Source organism: Grammomys surdaster, unplaced genomic scaffold, assembly GCF_004785775.1.
Source record: "Grammomys surdaster isolate TR1022 unplaced genomic scaffold, NIH_TR_1.0 338, whole genome shotgun sequence".
NCBI classification, from domain to species: Eukaryota; Metazoa; Chordata; class Mammalia; order Rodentia; family Muridae; genus Grammomys; species Grammomys surdaster.
The window spans coordinates 762,884-789,292 of NW_021604757.1; the positions used below are offsets into that span (position 1 = coordinate 762,884).

Here is a 26,409-nt window from a genome sequence, read left to right on the forward strand (position 1 = left end):
TCCCTCCCTCCCTCCCTCCCTCCCTCCCTCCCTCCTAAGAATTTAGTAGTTGCTAATAATTGCTCAGTAGTACAAGGCTGGACGTCTCAGCCAGCCTTCAGTATATGCTGGAATCTGGAAAAATGTAGTGTAGGCTCCATTGCTGGTGAAGGACTGGTTGTGTTAGCTGGGTAAGGTCAAGGCCACACAGGCAAAAGCAAACGCTTCCTTTCTTCATGTCCTCATATAGACTTCCAGCAGGAGGTAGAGCCCCTAGTAAAGGTGTATCTTCCTGCCCCAATATTTGGATTTAAGGCCTGTGTCTTCCTGCCTTAAAGGTCTGGATGGGACTAGAAGTGGATTCACCCACTTCATACCAAGCAGGAAGTCTCTCCAGGTGTGCCCTCCATTTCTGTATTGTAGTTCTTTACAGATATAGTCAGATTGACAACCAAGAACAGCCATCACACCCTGTTCTTGGTCTTAGGAACTTTGAGTCTGAAATCTTTCAGATCTGTTTGCCCCATAGACTTCTCTCTCCAAAGCCTGAGGATAGAATTGACCTGTCTGTGCCTTAGGTTTAAAGGCTCTTTGACTAACTGTTCTTATTGAATGCCTCCAGGTAGCTCTCATGTCTGAGTCTTCTTGTCATCACTCTTGGGAAGTAAAGGATTGATTGATTGATGGATTGATTGATTTTGCTTTGCTATGTTATTCATTATTAGTCTGAATTTTATTTGCTCATTGTTTTCTTTTTGAGTTTCATTATTGCCCAGGTTGGTCTTGGGCTCTTGGACATAAATGTTCCTTCTTTCTCATATTCCTGAGCCCTGGGACTATAGGTATATGCCTCCATATCTGTCTAAACATTCTATTTCTTTGTTTTTTGTTTTTCTGAGGCTATGGGTTGAACTCAGACCTTGTATGTCCTAGCTAAATATTATACCCCTGAGCTGTATCCCCAGCATGTTTTTTTTATTTTGATACAGTTCAGAATTGAAGTTTTTAATAGTAGTAATTTTTATGTAGTCCTTACCTATATTCCTCCAGTGTTAACATTTTTATCATGGTTGCATTTGTTTCCATGCGCATGCACAGGTGTATTCCTGAACCTTCCATCATGTGTCTCAACCTCCCTAATGCTGCAGCTCTTTAGCACAGCTCCTCGTGTTGTGGTGATCCCAACCATAAAATCATTTTCATTGCTATTTCATTAGTATAATTTTGCTACTGTTATGAATTTTACTGTAAGTGTCTGATATGCAGGATATCTGATATGTGACCCCTGTGAAAGGGTTGTTCCACTCTCAGAGGTGTTTCAACCCACAATTTGTCCTGGTGTTGTGGTGGTGGCGTGGCTCACAGGCTTCTTCCAGGCGTTCTCAGTGTCTCATTACTGTTTCCTTCTCTTCTTTGCCATATGAGGGAAGTTGTGGCTTTCCCAACTGTAAATACCCTTTTACTTTTCAAGTTTGCACCCTCTGTTTTGAGTCCCATGTGGGCTTCCGTCTGAGTAGGCTGCCAGTGCTTCCTGGCTTTGGAGGCTGTTTTCTCCTTTAACCTGAACCTCTTATTGCTATTTTGGAAATTTCCCATTCATCTATTCTGTGAATGGTATATGTTTGTATTTCTCGCTAGTTATCCCTTCTGGAGTCCTGATAAATTCGTGTGCAATCTTTTTTTCTTTTGTCTTTACCTTTTCTTCTTGTTCTGTTTTCTTTCCTGGGTTTCCCACATTCCGTATCTCCGTGCAGGATAGTGTTTCTCAGCCGTTTCCCCATTTTATCTGTCCATTGTGATTTAAACTTCAGTGGTTATTTGTAGAAGTTCATTTTGGTTACTTTAATCAAATCTGCCTGCTTGGTCCTTATGTTTTTATTAAGACAGGGTCTCACTATATAGGCTGACCTTAAACTCCAATCCCACCTGACTCCCTTTAGTGTCTTTTAAGTCTTGAAAAATCTGAGACATTTATTCTCTGCTTCTCCAGTTTTCTGGATTCCTGGTGAGTTCTCATTATGTCATAGGTCAATGTCTGCAGCTTTTGTTATATTGTTTCCTTGGAGGCTTTGTAATTTTGGAGCATGAGTTCATCTTTGATGAGGGATGTGTGTTTGTGTGTGTAAATTGTTACAACTTGAGCAGAGAGGGTATTTCCTAGGGTCTTCAATGTTCCCTCTGCTTCACTTCATTCATTTCTTATTTGTCAGTGATTATTTAAGGAGTCTATGCTGCTTCAGGTACTGTAGACATAGCATAGAGATAAATCACTGCTACTTCAGTGGATTGATCCTCCACGGGTGGAGGGTCTGTGCCATCATGTGGACTGTTACATCCAAACCTGCATGAAGACTGCTTTCCACTAAGCTTTCCCAAGGAGACCTCTGACACCACCCCAAGCTCAGGCCCAGAAAGAGGAATGTGTTGTGTTGCTTGTGTCTCTTTGTAGGTGACTTTCCTGCTCCTCTTCCTTCCTTGATCACACAGGCTTTGTGTCCAAGACTCCTTTTTCCCTCTCTCCCTCCCTGATCTCAAAAGCACTGACACAGCATCATCATTGCGCCCAGCCATAGCCTCTGCCCTCCTGGTCCCACTGTGCCCAACTCCACTGCCTTCCATCCTCTGGGTCTCCACTTTGTTCCTGACCTCTGGAATTTCCTTTTTCCTTTGACCTCAGCTGCAGGTTGAAAAGAAGTTTGGCTATATTTTATCCTACATTTCTATGTTTTACACCAAGAGAATTTTTGAAAAGAAACACCACCATGTGTTTCAGCTTCCAAAAATTTGTCAGACCCAGATCCATTCTTGTCTCCTGTCTCTATTTCGTTTACTCTTGTGGGCTCGTGCCTTCTTTCTTCCCCCAGGAAGAAACAGAGGAAAGCACAGTAGACAAAACATGTGCCTTAGTGAAATTCCAGAGAATTAAGAAGTGGCTGTCTTATGGAGGCTGTCCCTCCCACCTTACCAGCTCTCTTGAAATGCTGTGTTCCTGTCATGTCACAGACACACAAAGACTCGGGTTTTCCTGGTCATAACTGTGGTGGCCCTCTGAGCTCAAATGCCTGAGCTGTAATTTAATCATTACCAAGAGTGCCTGTGAAATCTTCCCACCTCACAGTGGACCTTGCCAATGGAGCCAGTGGGCTTGCCAACACACAAGTCTATGCATGTGTTCTTTCAAACTGCTAGGAGTTTTCAAACATGAGCTAGTTTGGTGAGATTGTAAATTTGTTTACCCTCTCATGAGAAGTAGTGGTTTAGTAGCCTCGGTTGCTGTCTTTGGTGAACCTTGGTTGTTGGAATCAAGTGAAGCCTGAGTATTTTCATGGAGGCCTTTCTTTCAGATGTTGTCTATATCTTCATAAACTTGAGGGTGATGATTGTGTGTTTGTTCTAAAAATAATCCCAACCCTATGTACTATCCCTGTCAAACAGTGGAATTGTTATTTTTGATATGTCAAATTGTAAACCAATAAAATCAATGGTTGTTATTTTTGCCAATATCTTAAGCAGTCATATCATAGATATATTTAGTGAAATTTATTGCTTACAGACTGTTATAACTCATGAATTATTGAAAGTATCAACATCTGGAATCTTCTCTTTGCTCATTCCAGATTCTTTTAATATGGCTTATGTTGAGCTGTTCACTGGCTTGTGTCCATCCCACTGATGGAGGCCACAGCCAGATGAGGTTCTTATAAATGATCGCCTTCCTTTCCAAGCACTAGGAAGACGAAATGTCAACTTTTTCCTCTACTACCTGAAAAGCAATCAGTGGCCACCCTTCCAGCTCTTCCTGACAGTAGTTTGGCACTGTATACGGAGAGTGGGCATCTGGCCAAATGTAAAAGATTGAAGTGGCCAAGCCTCAGCTAATAGCAGGAATTTTCAAGAGGTAGTCAGGTGGGTTTAACCCCTGAGCCTTCAGTAAGCTAAGTGCAACCCAGACATTTCTGAACTGCGAGTTAGTCTTCCCCTACTGCTCATGATCTGAGAGACTTGAGGTGACTGGGGGACTCTCCCTCCGCAACAGTATGATATCTGTAGTGCTGGGCTTAGGGGTGCTAATGGCTACAGAGGAATAGTGTCACAGTTAACTCCTGATTACTGGTTAGTATCTGGACCTTCAAAGAAAAAGACATTTTGGAATCAAACCTGAGTTCAAGAACATTCACTAGTTTAACCCTGTGTAGGTTTCTTACCTCTTTGAAATTTATTATATTTATTTGTAAAGTGGGAATAGTGCAGGGTAATTCTTAAGAAGTGTGATTATGAAAAATCAGAGGTATAATTTACAAGGAATATTTTTGTAAATGGCCCAGTACTTTGAAAAGTTGTTACTGTTATGACCACTGATGCAGCTGACCCTCAGCATCTGTGTGGGATTGGTCCCAGGATTCCCATGGATACAAACCCCATGGATGGTTAAGCCCCTAGTGTACAGTGGTGTGAGTGCACAGCTCTGTGCTCGTTCTCTTAAAGACAGATAATCTCCAGATTGCTCCTAATGCCCGAGTCTCTGTAAACGCTTTGCGAACATCAGTTTTACTTTATTGCTCAGGGAATAAGAGCAAGAAAGGAAAGTCTCTACACATTCCTTACAGAATTGTTTCTCTCAAGTGTTTTCAATCCACACTTCATTGAATCTTTGTATGCAAGAACCACAGATAGAGAGGTCAGACTATATAGTGCCTGATCATATGGAAGCAGGCATTTAGAATGGGATGGGACTCTGTTTACAGTGGAACCCAGGTGACTATCTTAAGTATTTTTGTTGTGGATCCTTTCACCCAGCAGCAGCGCTCTGCTCACTCGGTTCTGACTGGTGACGTAAGTGAGACATTCAGGACCTTCCTCTGCACTAGGGTGCAGTTCAGTAGCAGAATGCCTGCGTAGTGCAGGAAGCCCTGGGTGTGATCACAGCACCACAGAATCATCATCACCATCATCCATGACAATCATGGACCATCTCACCTTTTTGGTAACAAAACAGGAGTCTGAAGAACTATAGCCTGTCCTGTGTAGAAATTCTCAGTTTCCATCATTTCAACTGTTGTATTATTGCTGCCAAATTTTCATAGAGAATTATTTTCAGCAAACTTAAACACAAACTTGGCCCTCAAATTAACCAAGGCACATGGTAGTGCATGACTAACTTGACCTTGTGAATGTAGAAAGACTTCTCCCAACTGAGTGATAAACTACCAAAGAAGTTCTTTGGGTCAGTTTTAACTAGTTGCTGAGCTGGCATGAACGGAAGCTGAACCTGGAAACAGATTGGCCCTTGCTGCCCTGGGAGGATGGGCGCACAGCAAGTGTCCACTGTGGAAATCCATAATCTTTGGTGATGCAAAGATTCAATATGACCACTATGTGAAATGGGGGGTGAGGAACAGGATTTGTCACCTGTGACTCATCCAGACCAAGTCATGGAGAACTGTCTGTGTCTGTGTGACATGAAGATGGGACCTGCTTAGATTGGCTCAGTGCTGAGACCTGTGCTCACAAACCATCCCACCCCACGTAGGCTGTGGGCCAGGCTCCCACCACAAGGCTAGTTCAGATACGGTGAGAGGGAACTGAAACTCAGACTCTGCCTTGAAGAATTCATCTTCAATCCTTTCAGGAAGGTGCTAAGAAAGTGAGGAGCCCCGCCCACCCCCACCCCCCCCCACCCCCGATCAGAAACCACAAACCAATGAAGCCCGACTAAGATCAGCAGAAACCGAGCTGGTGAGACTCCCTGTTTAGACTGGAAGATGAGCTCCAATGGTTAAAACACAGCCCAAAGAGACAGCTGTGGAAACTGAGGTGTCGTGGAGAGCAGAGGTAGCACACCCACCTGGGGCTGCAGGAGGACAGAAGTAGAAGAGAAAGTCTTTTCAGAAAGGAAGGTGGCTGAGAGTTTAAAGAACGGTTACATAGTGCCAGGCCTCAACCCAGAAAGACCAGCAAACCACAGGCAAACTAGTACAAATACATGTGAGACAGGAGGCCATAGTGAGTCAGGTCTCCAGAGAAGACCCCATTATCTGGAGGACAGAGAAATATTTTGAATTCCCCCTCATCGCTGTGGCTCTTGGCATCTTCAGACATGGCAAGGGAGGCATATGTGATCAGGCATCCCTCTGCACCATGTCAGAAAGAAGCTCATGGAGAAGTGCATGGAGGCCGGCAGGCGGCAGAGCTCCTGACTGGCAGCTAACTCTCCCTGTAGTTGACAGTTGCCTTAGTCTTCTGGCCTTTGATCTCTGTCGCCCCAGTGTCTGTGTCATGTGTCATCAGTGAAGTCTGGCCTCTGGCATTATTCTTGTTTTTCAGAACAACCAGTTATTATTTGGGAGGCAGGAGGTTGCCTCCAGATTTTTCTTCAATTCTTCCCTCTATGAACTAAGAAATCTTACTTGGAGACACATGGGCCCGTCAGCACGCTCTGGAAGAAAGCTGTGGGTAGTCGGGGCTGTAGAGGTTTAATGGTTAAGGCAGCATGGGCCACATTACTGATTGCCCCTTTCATATCTCCCAGTAACCATTAACATAAATATCATCTCACCATTTTGGACAGGGGACACCACCCTTGTGCAAGCAAGTAACATGATGTGAACTCTTAACCCTCTCGTGACTTGCTTTGCTTCAGAGCCCATGGCCTATATCCACCCATAGTCCCTTTGAACCTGGGTGAGGAAGAAAAGGGTTAACTCCTGTCGGTGTTGCCCTTTGACCACTGCAGGATAAGAGGCATGATGAAATACTTTTCAAAGTCTTCTGTGGAAACACATCATGCATAATTGGAGCAAAAAAGAATAAATCAAAGCTTTCTCCCCCCACCCCCTCTAGTCTGGTAATTCATAATTGAAACCACATTGAAGTAAGGGTTGATAACTTCAAAACAACAAGTCTGCCCTTTCTATCAAGGTAGGAATAGGTAAGGCTGCTCATTACAGGGGCTCCAGGCTTCTGTGTAATAGCCGATCCTCTCTTCCTCCCTTCTCTGACGTCTCATTTTTCGCTCAGGAAAGTGCCTCTGTTTACATCAAATATAGGCCAATTTAATGTCTGTCCTAGTCTCTTGTTTCTTCATGAAGTTATACAGAGGGACGTGAAGCGTCTCTGACTTTTGAGCAAAGGGATTAGGTTTCCAGTTGTCCTTGGCTTCTCCTCTGCTGGTATTGGGACAGCTCAGGTTGACGAGGCCTGTAATTAGTCATGAAAAGCAGCCTTTCCCCTCCTGATTCTTACAGTCCCCAAGTCAACCGAGCAAGACTTTTTCAGAATGGCTGGCAAAGGCCATTTTGTTTCTGCACAGTAACCATGGCCATAGTGGCTTCAGGCTACCATAATCTCTGATTCTAAGAAATCCAGGACAGGGCTGCAGAGATACAGGGACACCTTCCTCCATATGCAGCCCGAGTTTGAGTCTTTGAAGGAGAAACCATTTGATTACCGTTGACTTTAAGGTTGGGGAGACCACTCTTGTAAGGCGTCCTGAAACATGAGTCTTCTAGAAAGGAGCCCACAAGCCTTCCACTGAAATGAAGGCAAGCACTTCCCTATGGCTGCCATTGAGATTGAGTGGTTGCCTTGGCTATCATGAACTACTTTTGTGTGACTACAGTTTAACAATGAAAGGTTTATTTGTGGGATTTCCACAGCAGATATCCATTGTAGGGGTGAGGTGAGCAGGGTGGGAGGATAGGTGAGAAAAGAGCTGGAAATTGTGGCCAGGGCCAGTGCTTTGTTAAAATAATGCCCATTTTCACCCATCTAATGCCTATGAGTGAGCAGATTCCTGAGACATGATAGGTTTGGAAATCCTACCATCCTAACTCACCGAAGATTTTGCCTTCTTTCCTGTCCCCACTGCTGGGTGCATCGTGCCATAGTGGAGACTTAATCAGGCACTAGGTTAATTGACAGCATTGTTTGCTTCCACCCCCTCCACAGAAGCCAGAGCCTTGAGTAAATTATGGAGGTTTAAACTTGCCTGATTTCCTGCAGAAAGTGGGGTCAAGAGGTCTCAGACTGTAGACACTCTCTGTGACCAGCCAGCAGGGGTCAGTCCTGAAAGGTATTTCAGAGGTGACTAAATGCCCCTCCCACCTTTAAAAAAAAAAAAGTCCCTCTCCAGTGGGATATTTCTCTGGACTTGGTTTGTTGACCTTACTCCAGTGGCACAGAACTTCTGTGAAGGCATGTGCCCCAATTAAAAGCTGCCTTTGCTCTACCCTGCTGCTGAGCTCTGCAGCCAAATGGGATTATGTTCAAGGAGGGGGTGGTGCTTGGTGCAGAAGCCCACTGCTCAACCACTCAATCTCAATCTTCCTACCTGTGAACTTTAAAGGTAGACATGTTCACTCATCAGTAAAACACTACTCAGGAGAAGAGAGCCTCAAAAGAAGCAAACAGAGCAGTCCTAGAACTGGAAAGGCCCATCGGACGGGCCTTCTCACTCCTGAGCTTCAGCCTTGCTGATCCCCGTGTCTCCCTGAACTCTGTGCACAAGCTGCTCTGTTGGCAGCCCTCCCCTGATTCTCCCTTCAGCAGCTTGCTTCCCCAGGGTAGGGGGTGTTGTTGGATCTCTGTTGCTGCTGTGGAATCCTGTTTGGTACCTTGTTGTACTGCCCACTGTTTGGCATTGTAATTTATCATTCTACCCTCCTGTCTTTCCCATTCAATCACCTCACTGTTGTGAGTGAGGAATGTGTTCGTCGTCGCATCCTGAACACTGATCTAGTCTTGGAGGACATGATTAGTAAACGTAGACACAAAGAATGTGTTCCTGGAGCATTACTGGTACGAGTGGTTTCTGCATTGCCAGTGTATTGTGGCAGACAAAAGCACACAGCGGGAGGAGCAGGGTAAACTAATAGCCATGTATTCTATCCTAAGTGTTGCATACACATCTCATGTAAATTCAATATCATTCCACAGGAAATAGGTACTGTCGTGGTCTCATTCTTAAAGATGAAGGAAATGGCTGCTGACAGAAATATGTTTTTATGTCATAAAGCTAATCAGTGGCAAGGCCTCCGTGCCAGTTAACTATTGCAATAAAATTCTATAGTTCTGAACTTGGTGAGATTCTTGGGAAGCACTTCTAAGATGAATTAACCAAGTTGGAAATTCATGCTTCCTGTCTCTGTAGAGCACAGTTGTAGTAGAGCCTGGGTCGTCAGATAGAAGTCTTCTGTTCTCCGGCGTTTTGAATGGTTGCAGGCACTGGATGTTATGTCCCCTGCCCTCACGAGCATTCGGTATGGTTGAAACAGAGGCTCAGAAGAGAAAGAACAAATCATGGAAATAAAAATAGTGTATTTGGATGAGTAGCAGAGGTAGAATTAAGGTAAACCAGAACACAGGGGAAGCTGGAGAGGAGGCATGATTTCACATACTCAGTGTGCTGAGACCCTAGATACCTTAGACAGTCCCATTTCTGAGACATGAAAACCACTGCATAGGATCAGTCATTGGCCCCCATCCCCAGTATCATGGATGCCCTGGATTGTACATTCCCCTCTTTTGTGCCAAGTAGCACCACCTAGAAAGGTAGCAGCAGTGTCACAAGGAGTGTCACGCCTGAGGCACAGGCGGCGTGAAGTACTTTGCCTATGTTACACAGTTGCTAAGGAGAAACTGGACTCAGTTGAGGCCTCCTGGTTCCCAAGCTTGCTGCAGTTGCGCTGAGTCACTCTGGTAATGTGTCTGGCTCTGATGGATCTGTAGCTCACATGTGCCTCCTGTGCTCATCTCAGTCTCTGGAGTTCCAGGAAACGGCTGGCCAGATTTCAGGCCGGTGAGTGCCTTTCCATCTGCCCCCCATGTGCTGCCTTCCCCAGGGCTCCAGCCTTGTTTGGGATGCAGGAGGGTAGTGTGGGAAATGACAATTCTTCCTAGCAAACTGTCCCTTCCCTTCTTTTCTGCCCTGACCACCCACTTCCTAAAGGCACCAGGGAAGAAATCTGACATCTGACTAGAGACAGCTCCTTCTCCTGGAGCTTGAAATCAACCCAGTGTGCTCAGGGTGCCTCAGGTTAAATTCCAGGGCGCCCATTTGAGGCTGGCTTCGAATGTCTCTGGCCCTTTCTCTGTCCACGCTGCACAGGCATCCAAGTACGTTGGCATTCTCCCCCTCCTCCCACAGCACAGACCTTGTTGTGTTGTTTTAATCGTTTTTCCTTCTGCATCTGTGGGATAGTTACTTTTGCAAATTTATGTTCCCATTTGGTCTGAGAGTTATATGTGTGGTCTGTTTTTGTATGTACTTTCTACAGTCACAGTTCTTAAGGGTAGATTCTTGCTTATTGGCCCAGAATTGATAATAAGGATCAAGAATTTTTAGGACTATTGTTTTAGTGAAGAGGTAGATATATTGAACACTGGCACCCCTTTCCCTTCCTATTCCTGAAGTCCCACCTGCTGAGTGTGTGTGTGTGTGTGTGTGTGTGTGTGTGTGTGTGTGTGTAGAGGAATGTGGGAGGGGCTGAAGTTGAACTGCCTGGGTTGTTTGGGTTCCATCACTCCCTCGTTAGATCACTTTGAACACAATTTGTGATCACTAGCCCCCAACTTCCATCAGCTGTTATTAGAACAACCCTGTCAGGGGGTTGAGTTTCAGATGAGCTAATGGATGTGAGACCCTGTGCATGACACTTAGGGGCTGCTCACTGGGCCTCGCCTCATTCCACGCACTAGGCGATCTTAAACAGTCTTCATTTTAAATGGTATTTTTCAAGTGGACTGTAAGGCTCATAATTTCTGGGCATGTCAGTTGGGATGGTAATGGCAGAGGGCACCCATGCAATCCTGGAAGAGTGTTTGCTGACTTAGCAGTTCCATAGAAGTCAGGAACAGATGAAGAATGAGGCTCGAAGCAGAAAACACAAAGAGTTCCTAGGAAGGTAGCAAGATTCTAGGGTATGGATGCTAACACCCAGCCACTGTCCTCAGACTGCAGCTCAGGGTCAGTGTGATGTCATTGCTCCCTTGGCTGTGAATTCTAGTGATGCCATATCTGGCCAGATAGACTTTAATATCCTGGTCATATTAGGGCTACAGGAATCCCTTTCGGACTCCCCGAGTCCCCATCCCACATGTATCCCATGTGTTTGTGTACGTTTCCTGGCCCTCACTGTCACATCTGGCAGACAGCTGTTGTCACATGTGTGGTGATGGGTGTCCATCAGTGGTATAGATGAAATTGATAGGGAATCCAGAGACTAAAGGGTTATAGCAAAATGCAGGGTAGCTAGAATGAAAAGCTGGGGCTTTCCACATTGTCTTCCTCGTGAAAGCCGCAGTTCTGGGCTGTTAGCTTGCTAACATACAGTTGTGGGTGTAGTTAATAACACTGACTGTATACTTACAAGCCATTTAGATGAGAAATGGTATATGCATTTTATCATAGTTTTTTAAAAAATAATGTAATATACCAGAACCACTGTGTTCTGTGTATGTATAGTATGCGTGTGTATGTGCACATGTAGTTGGGAGAGGGGATGAGGTATGCATGCCTATTTTACATACAGAAGCCAGAGGAGGATATCAAGTGTGAGTTTTTATCTCCACTCTGACTTACTGCCTTGAGACAAGGTGTCTCACTGAGCCTGGGCTCTCCTGTTGAGCTATCCTGGGTAGCTAGCAAGCCCTAGGAATCCCTCAGTCTCAAGTTCCCACAGCACTGGGGTTATGGATGCCCGTGAGCATACCTGGCTTTTTTTACATAGGTCCTGAGAATGTCTTTGTGCTTGCTAAGCAAGCATCCTTACCTGCTGAGCCATCTCCCCAGGCCCTGCTGTATTCTTAAAATGGGTGGATTGTAGAGAATATGAATTCTATTCGAAGGAAGCTCTTACTTAAAATGTATAAGATTATTTTAGTAATAGTTTCCTATCTGTCATTAGCACAGAAGAATTTTCACTTACATTGTTATATTTAAATCATGTAACATTCTAATGGTAGGTAAAAGATTATTTTACTTTTTACTCTTACTTTCAAAACTTTATTTTGACCAAATTTCTAATTTATGGGGAGATTTTTGAAACTGGTCCAGCAAATTCATGTCCACACCCAGATTCAGCTTTGCAGAGAGTGTCCCTGACTCTGCTGTGAAGAAATGGCTCAAGTTTCATGGTTTTATCTTTCTGGTTTCTGTATTTCTCTGTTTAAATGCTCCTGTGTTTGCTCTTTCTTGGTCCCTTGCAGTCTGAAGCTTTTGCTCTCCCATGGTGTACTAAGAGCTTGCTTCATTTCTGTGACAGACTCATTTGTTCGTATTCTGTGGTTTGGGGGTGGCTGTTGTGGTGGTGGTGGTGGTTGCTGCTGCCGCTGCTGCTGTTGTTGTTGTTGCTGCTGGACTGACTGCCCTGGTTTCTGTCCTATTTTTTCTTGTTTTTTTTTCTTCACTGGCTTGGAATATTTTACTATCTCTTAAATTAGAAGCCTCACCCTTAAAACACACACACACACACAAACACACACACACACACACACACACCTACCTCATGGCTTTTAACATCCAAGAGTTCTTTCCAGTCTTTGACAGATCTTTTAAAATAAAAATAACTTTTTCATGGTTGAAAACCCTTTACTCCCTGGGGCTATCATTTGTTGTTTTAACTTAGTTCTGTGTGTCCATTGTCTGTCTGCCCTGAGCTTTGTCTGTTCCTTTGGCTTGTGCCACTGCTACTAAAGATGCTCTTGAACTGTCTATGATTCTAGAATCTGTTCATGATTAAGAGAGGAGACGCTAAAAGCTGATCAGTGGGTCTCTGTGGACCGAGCACTGCCGGGAGGCTTCCCTGGGAGCTGGAGGTGCCAAGACCGCCACAGGGCTCCTCACTCAACATCCGAGTTTTATCCGAGTTTGCCTCCTGTGCCTGTATTCCTGTCTGGAGATTCCATTTCCACAGAGAAATAGCCTGGCCAAATGGGAGAACAGAGGGCTGTGAGCTGGAGTCTGACATCCTGACAGCCTTTTAAGCAGCCTCTGCCCTCAGCACGGCTCCTCTTGCCTCCTACGTGGAGAATCTGACTCCTGAGCTCTGGCGCCCCTCCTGTCAGGGTCAAGTGGGCATGCCCTCTCCTGCCTGTGGCCCTCTCCTGCCTGTGGCCCTCTCCTGCCTGTGACCCTCTCCTGTCCTCCCAGCCTTTCAGCTCTTCTGTCATCTCCCTGCTGTCATGGATTCCCTTTCTTCTGTAGTCATCAGTGATTTGGGGAGGAAATGGAGGTAGAGGTGTGTTTTAAATCCACCATGTAGAAACATCTTCTCAGCTCAGGTGTTCTGTGCCCTTCTCAGTGGTGTCAGACGGTGAGGAGGAGACACTTGTAAGAATGGCTGAGCTCCTGCTGGTGTTAGGCAAAGCCGCCAACCTGCTGCAGCTCCTTCTCTGACCTTGTCCTCTCGTCCTCTTGCAGAAGTGGGCTAGTGTGAGCAACCCGCTCTTCCTCCCACTGATCCCACCACAGTCACAAGGCTTTACTGCCATTGTCCTCACCTACGACCGCGTGGAGAGCCTCTTCCGGGTCATCACTGAGGTGTCCAAGGTTCCCAGTCTGTCCAAGCTGCTGGTGGTCTGGAATAATCAGAATAAAAACCCTCCTGAAGGTAAGGAGAATGAAGAGATGTGGTGTCAGAAGGGGCCATGTGGGGCTTTCCTGCACCCCTAAGTTGCATTGACTCGGGGTGACCCATGCTCCCATCCTCTGCCAACAACACTGTCAGGCTAAGGCAATGTGACCCTGCTGTTTGGAGTCATCTCACCAGGAATGTTCTAGGGTGGCCTAGTGAACTCTGAGCCCTGGCATAGTTGGAGCCACAGTGTTTGAGAGCTTAAGAGTCAAGGGGATCAAAGGCTATCCGCCTTGGGAAAACAGGTCTCAGCTTCCCTCTGCCATCCCAGCCGATTTGTTTACATGAAAACTCAGTTTACAGGGCATTAGTTTTCTGCTCCCTTATCTCTCTTCTGATATTGACCCCTCCTTCAAGGAAACAAAAAACCGATAGCCCCTGTTCTGATTAGGTCAGCTCCACAGCCCCTGTAGCCTTGGAGCCTAAAATGGGTTCTCACAGGAGCTAGCTGGATGCTCGAGCACTTGTCCCCTGCCTTGGCCACCCCTGTCATCTGCTGCTGCCACTAGGGTGAGGCCTGTTTGATTAATTGGATTTGTTTTTAATTCAGGATGCATAAGAGTTTGTCCCACCTGCATTTGACTTCTCGTTCAGCCTGTCTATTACTGACCCTAATCCCAGGAACTTCAAAGCTCCTGCCATTTAGAGCCTATTAAAGCCAGGAAGTTTCTGATGGATTAGAGTAGGGAAGGAGTTTGAAGTCTGTAATGTGCACGGCTGTCACCGATAAGGTCTAGTTTATGGCCTGACAGTAGTATCTGTGCTTTTGATGGCTGGTCCCCTTTAACTGGCTACACTGAAGTCAGGATGGCCAACCCTGGAAGCCGCAATGGTGCCTTAGAGCCCAAGCTGTGAGAGAGCCTCATTCTCTATCCGTGAGGTGGCTCAGAATTGGCTGGAGAAAATTCTTTAGTGTCTCCAACACAGACTTTAAAAACAAATACTTCATAGCATGTTTATTCTCTGAAAGAGTTGCATGCTCTTTTAGATTTGAGGACCCATCATTTTAGTAAAATAGCTTTTTAATTTTTTAAACGTTATTTATTGTATGTATTAGGATGAAGTATATGTACACAGGTACATGTATGTGTGTCACAGCATGGATGTGGAGGTCTGAGCACATCTTTATCATTTGCTTGCTTGCATGTATGTGTGTGTACATGCCTTGCAGTGTGTGTGTGAACGTGGGAGAGTGTGTGTCTGTGTGTACATGCACACACATGTGCATACACGTATGCCATTGCATGTATGTGGAGGTCAGAGCACAACTGGTAAGGTGGTAAGACTGTGTCCTTGTACCACGTGAGTCTGGAAGATCAACCTCAAGTGTTTATAGGCTGGGTAGCAGCCCCTGCACTGACCGACCTTCCTGCCACCTCACACCATCTTCTCAAGAGTGTCTGGGGTCAAACTTAGGTGCTTATGTTGTTCAAAGGGGCCCTTTGCTTACTGAGCCATCTCCCAGGCCTAGTAACTAACTTTTAAATAAAATCCCTAAGTTATGCCCCCAAGTATAGCTGCCTTTTTTATTTGCTAGATATTTATGCCAATTTTGTTCCTTGTTATTATAACGTGACCAGTTTTCAGGATTTCTGTTTTATTGTCAGATTCTTAATAAGAAAGGAAAGCTGAGTAGTGGAATACACCTACAATCCCATCCTCAGTGATGGTGAAGGTGATGCTGGTGATGGTGCTGATGGTGCTGATGGTGGTGATGGTGGTGATGGAAAAGGAAAGGGGTGGGGAAAAGAAGATGTTGACATAATCTAAGAAGGAAGAACAAGGATGCTTATGGAAGGAAACCATAAAAGAAATTTTAAATGATCCATGGAGAACAGAAATTGGAGAGAGCATCACGGGGACTTCTGGCTTCCTGAGGTACAGCTGCCTTTTCCAAAAGAAGTGACTGGAGGCCCAAGCCCTGCACTGCTAACTGGCTCCTTCTCTCACAGAGGATGAACAGACTTTTCTCTGCACTCATGCACATGAATTTACTCCTGTCTCTACGGCCACCATCTTAGAGGATAGCCACCCAGCCAATCCTCAGTACTGCTCGAGGGCTCTGCTGGCAGGTGATAGAGATGCCGGTTACTGATTGGATCTTTCCTCTGGCTAAATAAGTACTGAGTTACCACTCCAGGTCCCATAAGCACACATGGTTGTCATCCATCAAGTCAAGAAACAAAATAGAACGGAAAGCCTGCCAAAAAGGCTTCTCCTTGTGGCCACTTGGAGGAGCATGGGTCTGAGTCACTTCTCTGGGAGCAGGTATGGAAGAAGAGGGTGTTTGTTTCCAGGGATGAAAGGCAGAGCAAAGTCCTGCATTTGGAGCAAGGTAGCCCTGTTAATTTTTGGTAGTCCTTACTAAAATACCATGGTTAATATTATGACCATGAGTTTAGTGTAGCTTTTCAAATACTTTGGCTCTAAGGAGGAAAGTGCCTGATGAGGCCTAGGTTGTGGTGTGTGTAGGCTGGCCTGTCTGGTTGTTCAGGGAGACCGTGGCTGTGTCTAACTGTTGGGGTGTTTCTTCAGTTGTAAGTGGGGCTGTCAGCTGTGGTTTTATGTAAGTGTAGGCATCAGATTTTTCATCTACATTTTAAAAAAAGAAAATGAATCAGACGAGCATAAGGCTTTGAATATTAGAGGTGAAAGTGATGATTTTCGCTTTCTCTACATTTGCTAAGATAAATACCGTGGTTAGCGTGTCTGCTGCTGAGTGGATTAGCGAAGGCGGGAATCTACTCCTTCCTGATTTCTTTTTTTTTTTTCTTTTTTTCCTTTTTCCAACCCAACCAAATGCTTTCAACTTTGAGTTACAGTTACATCTAAATTGCTGGGTTTAAAGTTTAAGTAAATATGTAGGTTCGGCAATAGAAATCCAGTGAGCTTTTGTCACATCGTTTTCAAGGTGTATCAGGGGAAAAGGGGGGGAGGGGGTGCTACCTTCCTCTTCCCCAGCTCTTCAGCTCGAAGCTTGAGGGATATAGAGGGTATTTGCCTAGCCATGCACACCTTGGCCAAGTGTAATTCAACCTGTAGGGGGTTTGTTTGATAACTTTTTTTGAAAAGAAAAGATTTCTATACAGTGTGTTTTGATCGTGTTTTTCTCCTTCCCCAGCTCCTCCCTTATCATTCCCTCCATCCCCAAACCAAATTTATGGTCTTTTTCTTTCGCTTTCTCTTTAAAATAAAAATAAATAAATAGCAACAACAACAGAAGAAATACACACACCAACAAAAGCAGAGGTCAAGATAAAAAAAAAAGCAAAAGGTCAATAAGACAAAAATGCCCAAACAAAATAAAATGGAATGTAAGGTCTACAAAAATACCATTGAGTTCATATTGTGTTGGCCAATGACTCCTGGGCATGGAGCCTGCCCTGAGTGTAGTTGATATACCCAGTGAGGCTCCATTGGAGAAAACTGTTTGTTTATTTTTCCCTTTGCCAGTGGGTATCAATTGCAATAGCTTCTTGGTTGAGACCATGGCCACTCAGTGTTGGGATCCTGTCTGGCTTGAACCTGTGCAGGCTCTGTGCATGCCATCACAGTCTCTGGTTGCAAGGGTATGCTGTTCCATTTAGACTTTAGGGGAATATGGAAAGGAGACTCCATGCAGCTCAGCCGTGGAGTAGATGGGGAACTTCTCACCTGGTGCCATGTCCTGACGCCTCAGCAGGAGCATCCCCTGTCTGTCTGTCTGACCTTCCAGTTATCCACAGGGAATCAGAGTTCACAGGGTTTCTCAAGAAGCTTCTGTGAAGATGATGGCGCCACGTGCTCTTGAGTCCTGTTACCCGATCCACTCATGTCCTAGGATGGGGACTTCTTAGTGATCACTCGTGTCTTCTCCAGTTTCTCAAGGCAGCCCATGAGGAAACTGCTGTCATCATCATCTTACAAAAATAAGAAAAATGAAACTCAGATTGGTAATTTGCCCAAGTCTCAAAGTTGCATATGGCAGAGGCAGCGTGAGCTTGGGTCATTGGACTGAAGCCTGGGATTTTGTAGAAGAGCTAGATCCAAGTCAGAGACTGAGAGAAAGACAGACGAGTGAGCTGCTTTGGAAGCACTCTTTTCTCTCCCATGTGCCCCAAGGCTCTGTTCTGCCTCATCTACCTGCCCTAATGTTCTTTAAATGCAGTCTTTCTAGGATTAAAATCACGCGCAGGTTGCCTGTGTTCAGGGCTCTGCTCCTGCCCTCCAGACAGCAGGAGAACCAAAGCCTGAGGCTATGACTGCCCTTTTCCAGAACAAGTGAAGAGAAGGCAGAATTCACTGCAGCCTGGCCTGGGGTGGCACTGGCCCATGCACCATTTAAGCAGAGAATCCTTTGGTCAAAGCTGCGTCGTCGCTACCCAGGTTCCACGTGGGAAGTGATTGTGTGTGTTGAGGAGCCGCAGTTCATTCTGGGCCTCCATCTGTGCTCCATATCATCCTCCTTGGCTTTCATCACTCTCTAAAACTTCCCCATCAAAGACTTTACAGGGGCAAGTTAGCTCTTTATGGACATCGTCTCTAGTGACTCTTTGGATATATATAGGTAAAGAATGTGGAAATGCCTGTGGGGTGAACAAGCTGTACACACTCCCCAAGTGAAAGTCCAGATTCCACGCAGTGCAGAGGCGTGTTTCCACTTAACTGTAGCAGCAAGCCACTTTCCTGTTCAGGGGGAAAATGGAGCTGTTTGTTGCCTTGTGGAATTAACAAGGCCAAAGTTCCACGTCTTCAGTTTCATTAGGTTATGAGGTGCTTTCTTCTCTATGGCAGGGGTTCTCCCTGCCTACAAGTGGGCACAGTGAGCCAGGCACATAATCCTAGCACTCAAGCAGCTGAGGCAGGAGCATCACAAGTTTGAGGCCAGCTTTGGCATCAGGAGACCCAGTCATTCTCAGTGTGTGAGTCAGGTACCCTGAGCATCCATGGGGTCTTTGAGGAGTTAAGAGGATGAGATCACTGTCAGTAATGTGGAGTCATCTTTGCCCACTTCTCCTTTCTCACAGTGAGCCCACATAAGGTGATGTCTGCTCTGCCAGCTAAGGGCATGTGTATATATGTTTTACAGTTTTCATGTTTTAATTTATAACATCGGGCATAGTGAGTGTGTTTGTAAGTATGTGTTTGTATAAATATGTACATACATATGTAGACTTCATATGAATTAAGCTCCTTGGAGATTCTTGATAGTTTTAAGAATATAAGACAATTCTGAGGCCAAATGTTTAAGAGCTTTTTGTCTAGTAGCTAAGGCTAAATAGTCTTCTTTGTTGTAGGTGTCTGTTCAGGTTTTATGAGGATCTGAGATTTAGTAGCTGTATGACAGGGATTTTGTTTGTCTTAAGTAGGGAATCTAATACAAATAAGAATCAGGATTGTTTTTGGACCTTCAAAAATATATCCCAGGTTTAGAGAAACAGAATTCTCACACTGCAGAAGATTATAGCAAGAGTCAAATTTGGTCTTTGTCACTCAATAGGCTTAAATACTAGCCTTTGTTTCTTACTCAATTCTACAGGACAAAGGGCTTCACCTCTCAGGGTTGTGTAGGCACTGCTTTGACAGTGGTTTCTGACAAATAGAAGGTCATCAGATATATTGGATAATGCCACATCTCTGAGAGATCTAGATTGTTCCTACTGAGCAACAGAATCCCTACTGTGCTGACTCCTGAGAAGAAAGGATTCCCTTCAATATCTTACAGAGGGCTGGCAAGATGTCTCAGTGGGGAGAAGCATGTGAGCACATACCAGACAGCCAGCTCAGTTCTTAAATCCTATGCATTCAGCGAGATGTGCACACATCTACATGCATACACATACACTAAATACATAAGAAAATCAGTAGGCTTTTTTAAAAAGCCTCATAGAAAAGGCAGAACTCCCATGTACATGCCTACTATACATTTACCCCATATACTTATTGATAATGTGCCAGAAATAAAAGTAAAATAAACTGTTGTCATCCTTTAAAAGACAGTGGTCCAGAGGGTCATTTTTTTTTAATTCAGTCCTTTTGTAAACACATTTATTTTGGAATTGACTACTTTATACTCTGTGACACAAACATTTAAAATTGGAAGTGCCTTCCTTAACTATAGGACCTCTGTATTACAAAGACCCCTTCTGAGACCCCTGAGAGCACCCCAGCAATGTGTTACATGTTCGTATTGCTCTGTTCTGTTGTGTTCTTTAGAGGTTAGATACTCAGCCTCTGGTCAGACCAGCTTTCCTCTTTGGCTATCATTCTGTCTTGCATCTTCAGTTTGGTGACTCAGGAGTGGCTGAGACTAGATCTTCCCAGGGTTGCATGGAGGACCTCGGTGGGAACAGCAAGCTTAGCTTTTCCAGGTTTCATTTACCAAATGCCCTGTGAAGAACCTGGGGTCTGTGGACATCAGTACCATACTGACCAACAAAGCATTGGCTTTATGCTTTACTAAATGCAGCATTTAAAATAGCGACTCTATGGTTGAGTCCCTCCAGTCATTTCACAGCAAAGTGTGTTTGGAACAAGGAGAGTCAAGTTGTTATTTTTCAGTATACCAGAAAATCCCACATAATCAGACCTAGAGATCTGATACTTGCTCTATAAATTGGTCATGTTGAGAAACCAAACCTGGTGAGTCAGGGAACGAGGATGAAATGTTAAGTTAGGAAGACAATTGGGTCAGAGATGTGTGGTGGGCTCCACTGGGTAAGTTCCACCCACCACTGGCTGGCCATGGTTGTACAGAGATGGCAGGCATCCTCAGGCAGGAGCTGAGTTTTCTAGCAGACCTTCAGGCCAGTTTTGAGTTGGGTTCACTGGTGGAAAAGCACTTTCCAGGGCATCCACCAGAGGAGGTAAAGTTAAGGTAGGAAAGCTAAGGCCCCGAGACTGTGGCAATCTGGACTTTCTGTCCTTGTGTCCCAGTTGGGAGCTGGAGACAGTTGGAAATTGGTAGTACCATAAAGGTTTGTAGAGGACAGTGCATTGGTGGGACCTCCCTATACAACTGGTGCCTCTGCATGTAAGAGTCCCTGGTGGAAGCTTCCTCTTCTGGCTGTGCTAGGACAAGATGCTCTGACTCCTCACAGAACTAGCTGAGTGGTAAAGACCTCTTTTTATTCTTCTTCCAGAATCTCTGTGGCCCAAAATCCGTGTTCCCCTGAAAGTTGTGAGGACTGCAGAGAACAAGCTAAGTAATCGTTTCTTCCCCTACGATGAAATCGAGACAGAGGCCGTGCTGGCCATCGATGATGATATCATCATGCTGACCTCTGACGAGCTGCAGTTTGGTTATGAGGTGAGGCTCTTCTCAGCAGTCCACTGGAAAGCTGAGCACTTCATTCCCTACAGCTGTGATTGCTAAACTGTCTGCCATGTGCCTAGAGAGGGCTGTAAAGCTATCCTTTAAGTCCTGGGGACCTTCAGTTCTCCAATGGCAGCCGCACCCAGTCTTGGAAACTCCCAGAGAGAGTCCCAGAGAATACTTTCTGAAGTGTGTCTATAGCATTGAGTAATCTGATGGACGTTTCCAAGCGTCACGTTCCTCTGACCTGGCCAACTGGTCCCACAGCAGTAAAAGCATGAACAGGTCCAGAAGTGGCAGCGCTGGCAGGCGCTTGGAAGGCACCCTCTGGCCTGCACTCTGAGCTCTATGTGGACAAACTGGCTGCCTGTCTCTGTCACTGCTCATTTGGGGCAGCTGATGGATTAGGCTGAGTTCAGGGGTTAAGCGTGGAGCAGGCAAGGTCTCCCCAGGGGAAAGTGCCAGAGTCGAAGCCTGTTGTGCAGCAGTGGGAGCTGATGAGGCCTGTCAGGGAGGATGTGTGAGAGATTCTGCTGCCACAGGGGACAGTGCTGAGATTCATCTCATGGTCACTGTGCCTTTGGGGGACAGGAGCCATTTTCTTTTGTTTTCTCAGGATATTTAGATATCCATGGTAGAGCACATCTTTAATTCTGGAGGCGGAAGAGTCAGAGAGGCAAAGGCAGGAAGATCTCTCAGTTTGAAACCAGCTTGATCTACAAAGCAAGTTAGGGACATCCAGAGCCACTCAGTGAAAACCTATTTGAAAAGAAGGAAGGAAGGAAGGAAGGAAGGAAGGAAGGAAGGAAGGACGGGAGGGAGGGAAGGAAGAAGGGAGGGAGGGAGAAAATAAGGAAGGAAGAAAGAAGCAAGTAAGGGAAGGACAGACAGCCTATCCAATGCAACCATAATTCTTGCATATATATTTATTACATAAATTTCTTTTGGAGACCTTAATTATTGATTTAAGGGGGAAGAAAAAGAAACCTAAACACACTACCAAAAATTAAAAGCTAAAATTTCCCCAGTTTGTATTGCTTTTAAATATAGTCTCATTTGATAAGAAACCATTGTCACCTAGAGTAATATGTGACACTCTGGTCAGCTGTTTTCAGCCAGGGAAAAACAACAGAGTACTTAGTAGAGCCTGCTCTTTTCCTTTTCCTTTTTCATCTTTTTGGTTTACCTTCATTTATAGGAAGTGGCTTAGGTCATTATACCTAGGATATGAGTGACATTGGCTGTATCATGTGTACCGGCCACTTTTAGGTCACCTTGACACAAGCTAGAGTCATTTTGGAAGAAGGAGTCTCAATTGAGAAAATGCTCCACCGGAGTGGCCTGTACGCTAACCTTAGGTACATTCCTGTGATGAATGATTGCTATGGAAAGATCTAGATCACTTTAGGAGCTCTTGGTCCTGTGTGCAGGCTGAGCAAGCCATGAGAAACAAGCCAGTAAGCAGCACTGCGCTATGGCTTGCCTCCTGCATCAGCTCCTGGCTCCACATTCCTTTCTGTGCTTCCATGGATGGTAGAGTACAAGCTGTAAGGTGAAATAAATGGCTTCCTCTCCAGCTTGCCTTTGATCATGGTGCTTATCCCAGCAGTAGGAACCCTAAGACACCATTTTCCCACTTTTGTAGAAAGATTGTAAAGTGTTCCTCTAGACAAGCCAGGAGGAGAAGAGAAATCTCTCTCTTTTAGTACAACAGTTCCAAGCTGTATCCGTTTATTCAGTTTTTGTTTATCTGTTGGTTGGTTAGTTGGTTGGTTGGTTGGTTGGTTGGTTGGTTGGTTGATTGGTTGGTTAGTTGATTGGTTGGTAAAGAGCCATGGAAACAGGAATATCCAATGATGTTGCCCAACTGGGTACCTGCCTGGTCACCGTCTCCATTACTGTGAAGGACGTCTAGTGAAACCTGGGTCTTAGCTCATGCCTCCGTACAGTGACAGTCTCTCCTCCCAGGCAACCTTGCTTAGTGCCTGCCACACAGACCGCTCAGGAAGCGCTTGGCAGAAGCCACCTCTGGTCTTGTAGCTGCCGTTCTCATCATGGCTCTGCCCTGCTCTCCTGTGGTCTCTGAGACTGGAGTCTGTTGATTTCTCTGTTTAGAGTGTTTTTCTGGCTAGGGTGCTTGGCTGAGTGACAGAGCTGCTGTTGCTTCTAAGTCCTGTCTTCCACTACAGAGCCTAAAGTTAATTTTCCTGCAGCAATTAGGAGCGGCCTCAACCAAGTAAGTAAATAAATCAGTTAATAAAAATAGACATCCTAGGGAATTGTGTCAGAGCGCAGAACCGTTTCTTGGCACTGAGCCAAGTCTGTTGGGATTATAGTTTTGTTAGTTTCTACTCTTCCTCTTACCAGATTTGTCAGGGTTGGAGATCTCAGAGAAGCTTCTGGTCCCAGCTAGGCAAGGTTCAGGTAACTTACTACCTCTTTTAAAAAACAAGGAAGTCATTACCTCAGAGCTTTGCTGTTTCATGCTCATTTTTTTTCTTCTAGAATGTGAGCACCAGGGTAGGAGCTATGGCTATCCTGTTCACTGGCATGGTCTCCAGTGTGAGGTCCTAATGCAGTTCATTGAGCCCTGCAGTGACATCTGATGGATGGCTGACTCCCAGGGCTAGAGAGCATGGGCTCAGTAAGTCACAGACCCTTCAGAGTCTGCTCTGTGGTAACTCATCATCTGGATACAATGTGTGATGAAGCAGAAGCTGAAAGGCTAAACATGTGTGTGTGTGTCTGTGTGTGTGTCTGTGTGTGTGTGTGTGTGTGTGTGTGTGTGTGCTTTAAACACGTATATTATATATTTTTGTTATAACAAAATAACCAAGGCAAACTGGCTTTACACTATCTGTTTATTTAGTATTTTGTTTGTTTTGTTTTGTTTGATATGTGATCTCATGTACCCCAGGCTGGCCTCAAACTCACTATGTGGTCTTCTTTCCTCTACCTCCTAAGTGCTGGGCACACAGGTATGCACCACCACACCTGGCTGAATGGCTTTTAAAAGAACAGAAACACAGCTCCTAGCTCTAGAGACTCCAAGGCAAGTACAAGAATTGGCTTGCCTCTATCAAGGACCTTATGATTGATGTTGCAGTGGGAGGAGCATATGTAAGAGAAAAGATCACATGTCAAAACAGGAAGTCAAAGAGCAGTGCAGGGGTCAGGTCTTAAAACAGCTCATCTCCACAGACACTCGGACCCACCAGAGTCCTTTAATTCCTTCTGATGACTGTGCCCCATTGACCCCAGGACCTCCCACAGGCTCTGTCTCTTAAAGTTCCCATATCACCTCTGTGTTGTTAAACTGAGGACCAGAACTCTACCATATGAAACATTAGGGGACAGACCATATCCAAGTAATAGCAGTACCTGCCTTGTCACTCCACCATTCTCCCTACAGCATCTAAGGTCAAGAGTAATAAGAACATGGGTCTATACAAATGCCCTTGCACTATTATTCATAGATGCTTTATTTAGTATAGCCAGAACCTGAAGAGAGACAAAACCAGTGTCTGCCAGTCAGTCCAATGGAGAAGAGACAATAGCATATCCTGCAATAGGAATATAGGACTGAACAGTAAATAGGGTTTGTTGGAGGAGGAGCTGGGAGGCATTGAGTGCTGGGGTTCAAATCCAGAGCCAGACCACCACTCTACCACTGAACTATACCCCTAGCCCTCAATAATACATAAAAAACTACTAATACATGCAACAATGTGGATATTTTTCAGAATAATTATTCAGAGTTAATGAAATAAGATGAAGAAGAGAATAGAGTCTATGAGTTCACATGTATGAAATTCTAGAAAATGCAGCATGGTGACAGATCAATGATTGCCTGACTCTGATCCCCAGTGCCAAGGTTGCAGGCATGTGTATCCATGCCTGGCTGCTGCTGCTGCTGTTGTTGTCATCATCATCATTGTTGTCACTGTCATTTTTATCTAAGTTTTTGAGATCCAACACTCTTACCTCCTGAGCCATAGCCCTGAGTTCTAAAATTTAAATGAGAATAGAACAGCCTTGCAAAAACCAAACCCTTTTGAAAAATAACTTTATAGCACTTAACAACTAAGACTTACTGTAAAGTTTCAACAATCAACAGGCTGGTATCATTCAAATTTAGACATATAGGTCAGTGAGATAAGTAAGAGTTGAGAAATGGACCACTGTTGTGTGAACAGTCCTGGGGAGAGGTGAAACATCTGGTCACCCCAGATGTGACTGACAGACCAAAGCAAGCATTCCATTCTAGTCTATCTTGGTGATCCAATGAATTTATTTATGGTTACAGTAGCCTGGGCAACTTACCAGTACTACACTACTGAAGTACTATACTACACTACATCATTGCTCTGGCAACCATTAACTGCCTATCTATTGTTGGGGGAGAGGACAGGCCACATGAGCCTCTCTCTCCCTTCATGATGGAATGCTAATCAGTCCAGTCTTGTGCAGGTCTGGTGTGAGCTCAAGAGGATACAGCCAGAGGCCATTGTTCCACAATACTTAAACATATGGCTAGATAATTGTCAACAGAAGAGCCCAGTCGGTTCAGTGTAGATGGTAAGGTCCTTTTACTCAGTGGTGTTGTAACATATTCTTATAAATATGTTTTAAACAGCCCATCCCTGATACTGTAGGTAAGTAACATCTAACTCAAAGCCAGTTATACAGCATACAACCGTAACCGTACAGCAACTGACTGAGGCATGATGATTACAAGTTTGAAGCCAGCATGGACTACATAGGGTTCCAGGCCAGTCTGGATTAGAATGAATGAATGAATGAATGAATGAATGAATAGGATTTGTAAGTTCCAAGCTTAGAAAACAAAAATTACAGAATACATCTAAAGCAATACTTAGGGAAAAAAATCATAGCACTAAATTACTGGATTAGAAAAGAATAAAAGTCTAAAACTAGTGACCAGAAAGAAACGGAGGAAAAAGAAAATCTTGAGGCAAGTGAGAAAAGGTAAAGAATACAAGTAAGCAAGCCTTAAATGCAGTGAAGTAGAAAACTGACCAGTCAAGGAATTAACACAGCCAAACTTGGCTCTTTGAAAAGATTAACAAAATAAGTAAACTGTCAAGTTTGGCCACTCAAAAAGGAAAAGCACAAATTGACATTATCAGGAATTGTAATAGTTTTATTATTAAATGTTCCCCTTCTCTCCTCCTCCCTCCTCATTCTCTTCTCTCTTCCCCTTCTTTTCTTCCTTCCCCTCCTTCCTCTCCCTTCTTCTACTTCCCCACCGTCCTCTCTTCTCCATCTCTCCTCTCCCTCCCTCCTCCCCATCTTTCTCCTACTACTACTCGTCCTCCTCCTGTCAAGAAGAACATGAAGCTCTTCCACCACACACTCCCTGACCATGATGCTTTGTCCAGTTCCTGGAGCCAAGCAACTATGGGTTGAAATCTGGGGAATCCATAAACCAAATAAACCCTTCCTAGCATAGATTGTTTCTGTCAGGTATTTTGTGGCCTCACT

The 26,409-nt window shown here is 44.8% G+C and overlaps 1 protein-coding gene across 4 annotated transcripts in view; it reads left to right on the forward strand.

The window, feature by feature from the left end:
• Ext2 (exostosin glycosyltransferase 2) overlaps positions 1-26,409 on the forward strand; it is a 124,808-nt gene that overhangs the window by 70,331 nt on the left and 28,068 nt on the right. For all 4 annotated transcript variants that reach the window (XM_028778510.1, XM_028778511.1, XM_028778512.1 and 1 more), the window contains 2 exons: positions 13,397-13,586; positions 20,732-20,898. In XM_028778510.1, coding sequence (XP_028634343.1) covers positions 13,397-13,586; positions 20,732-20,898 — 357 coding nt within the window. The remainder of the gene's footprint in view (positions 1-13,396; positions 13,587-20,731; positions 20,899-26,409) is intronic.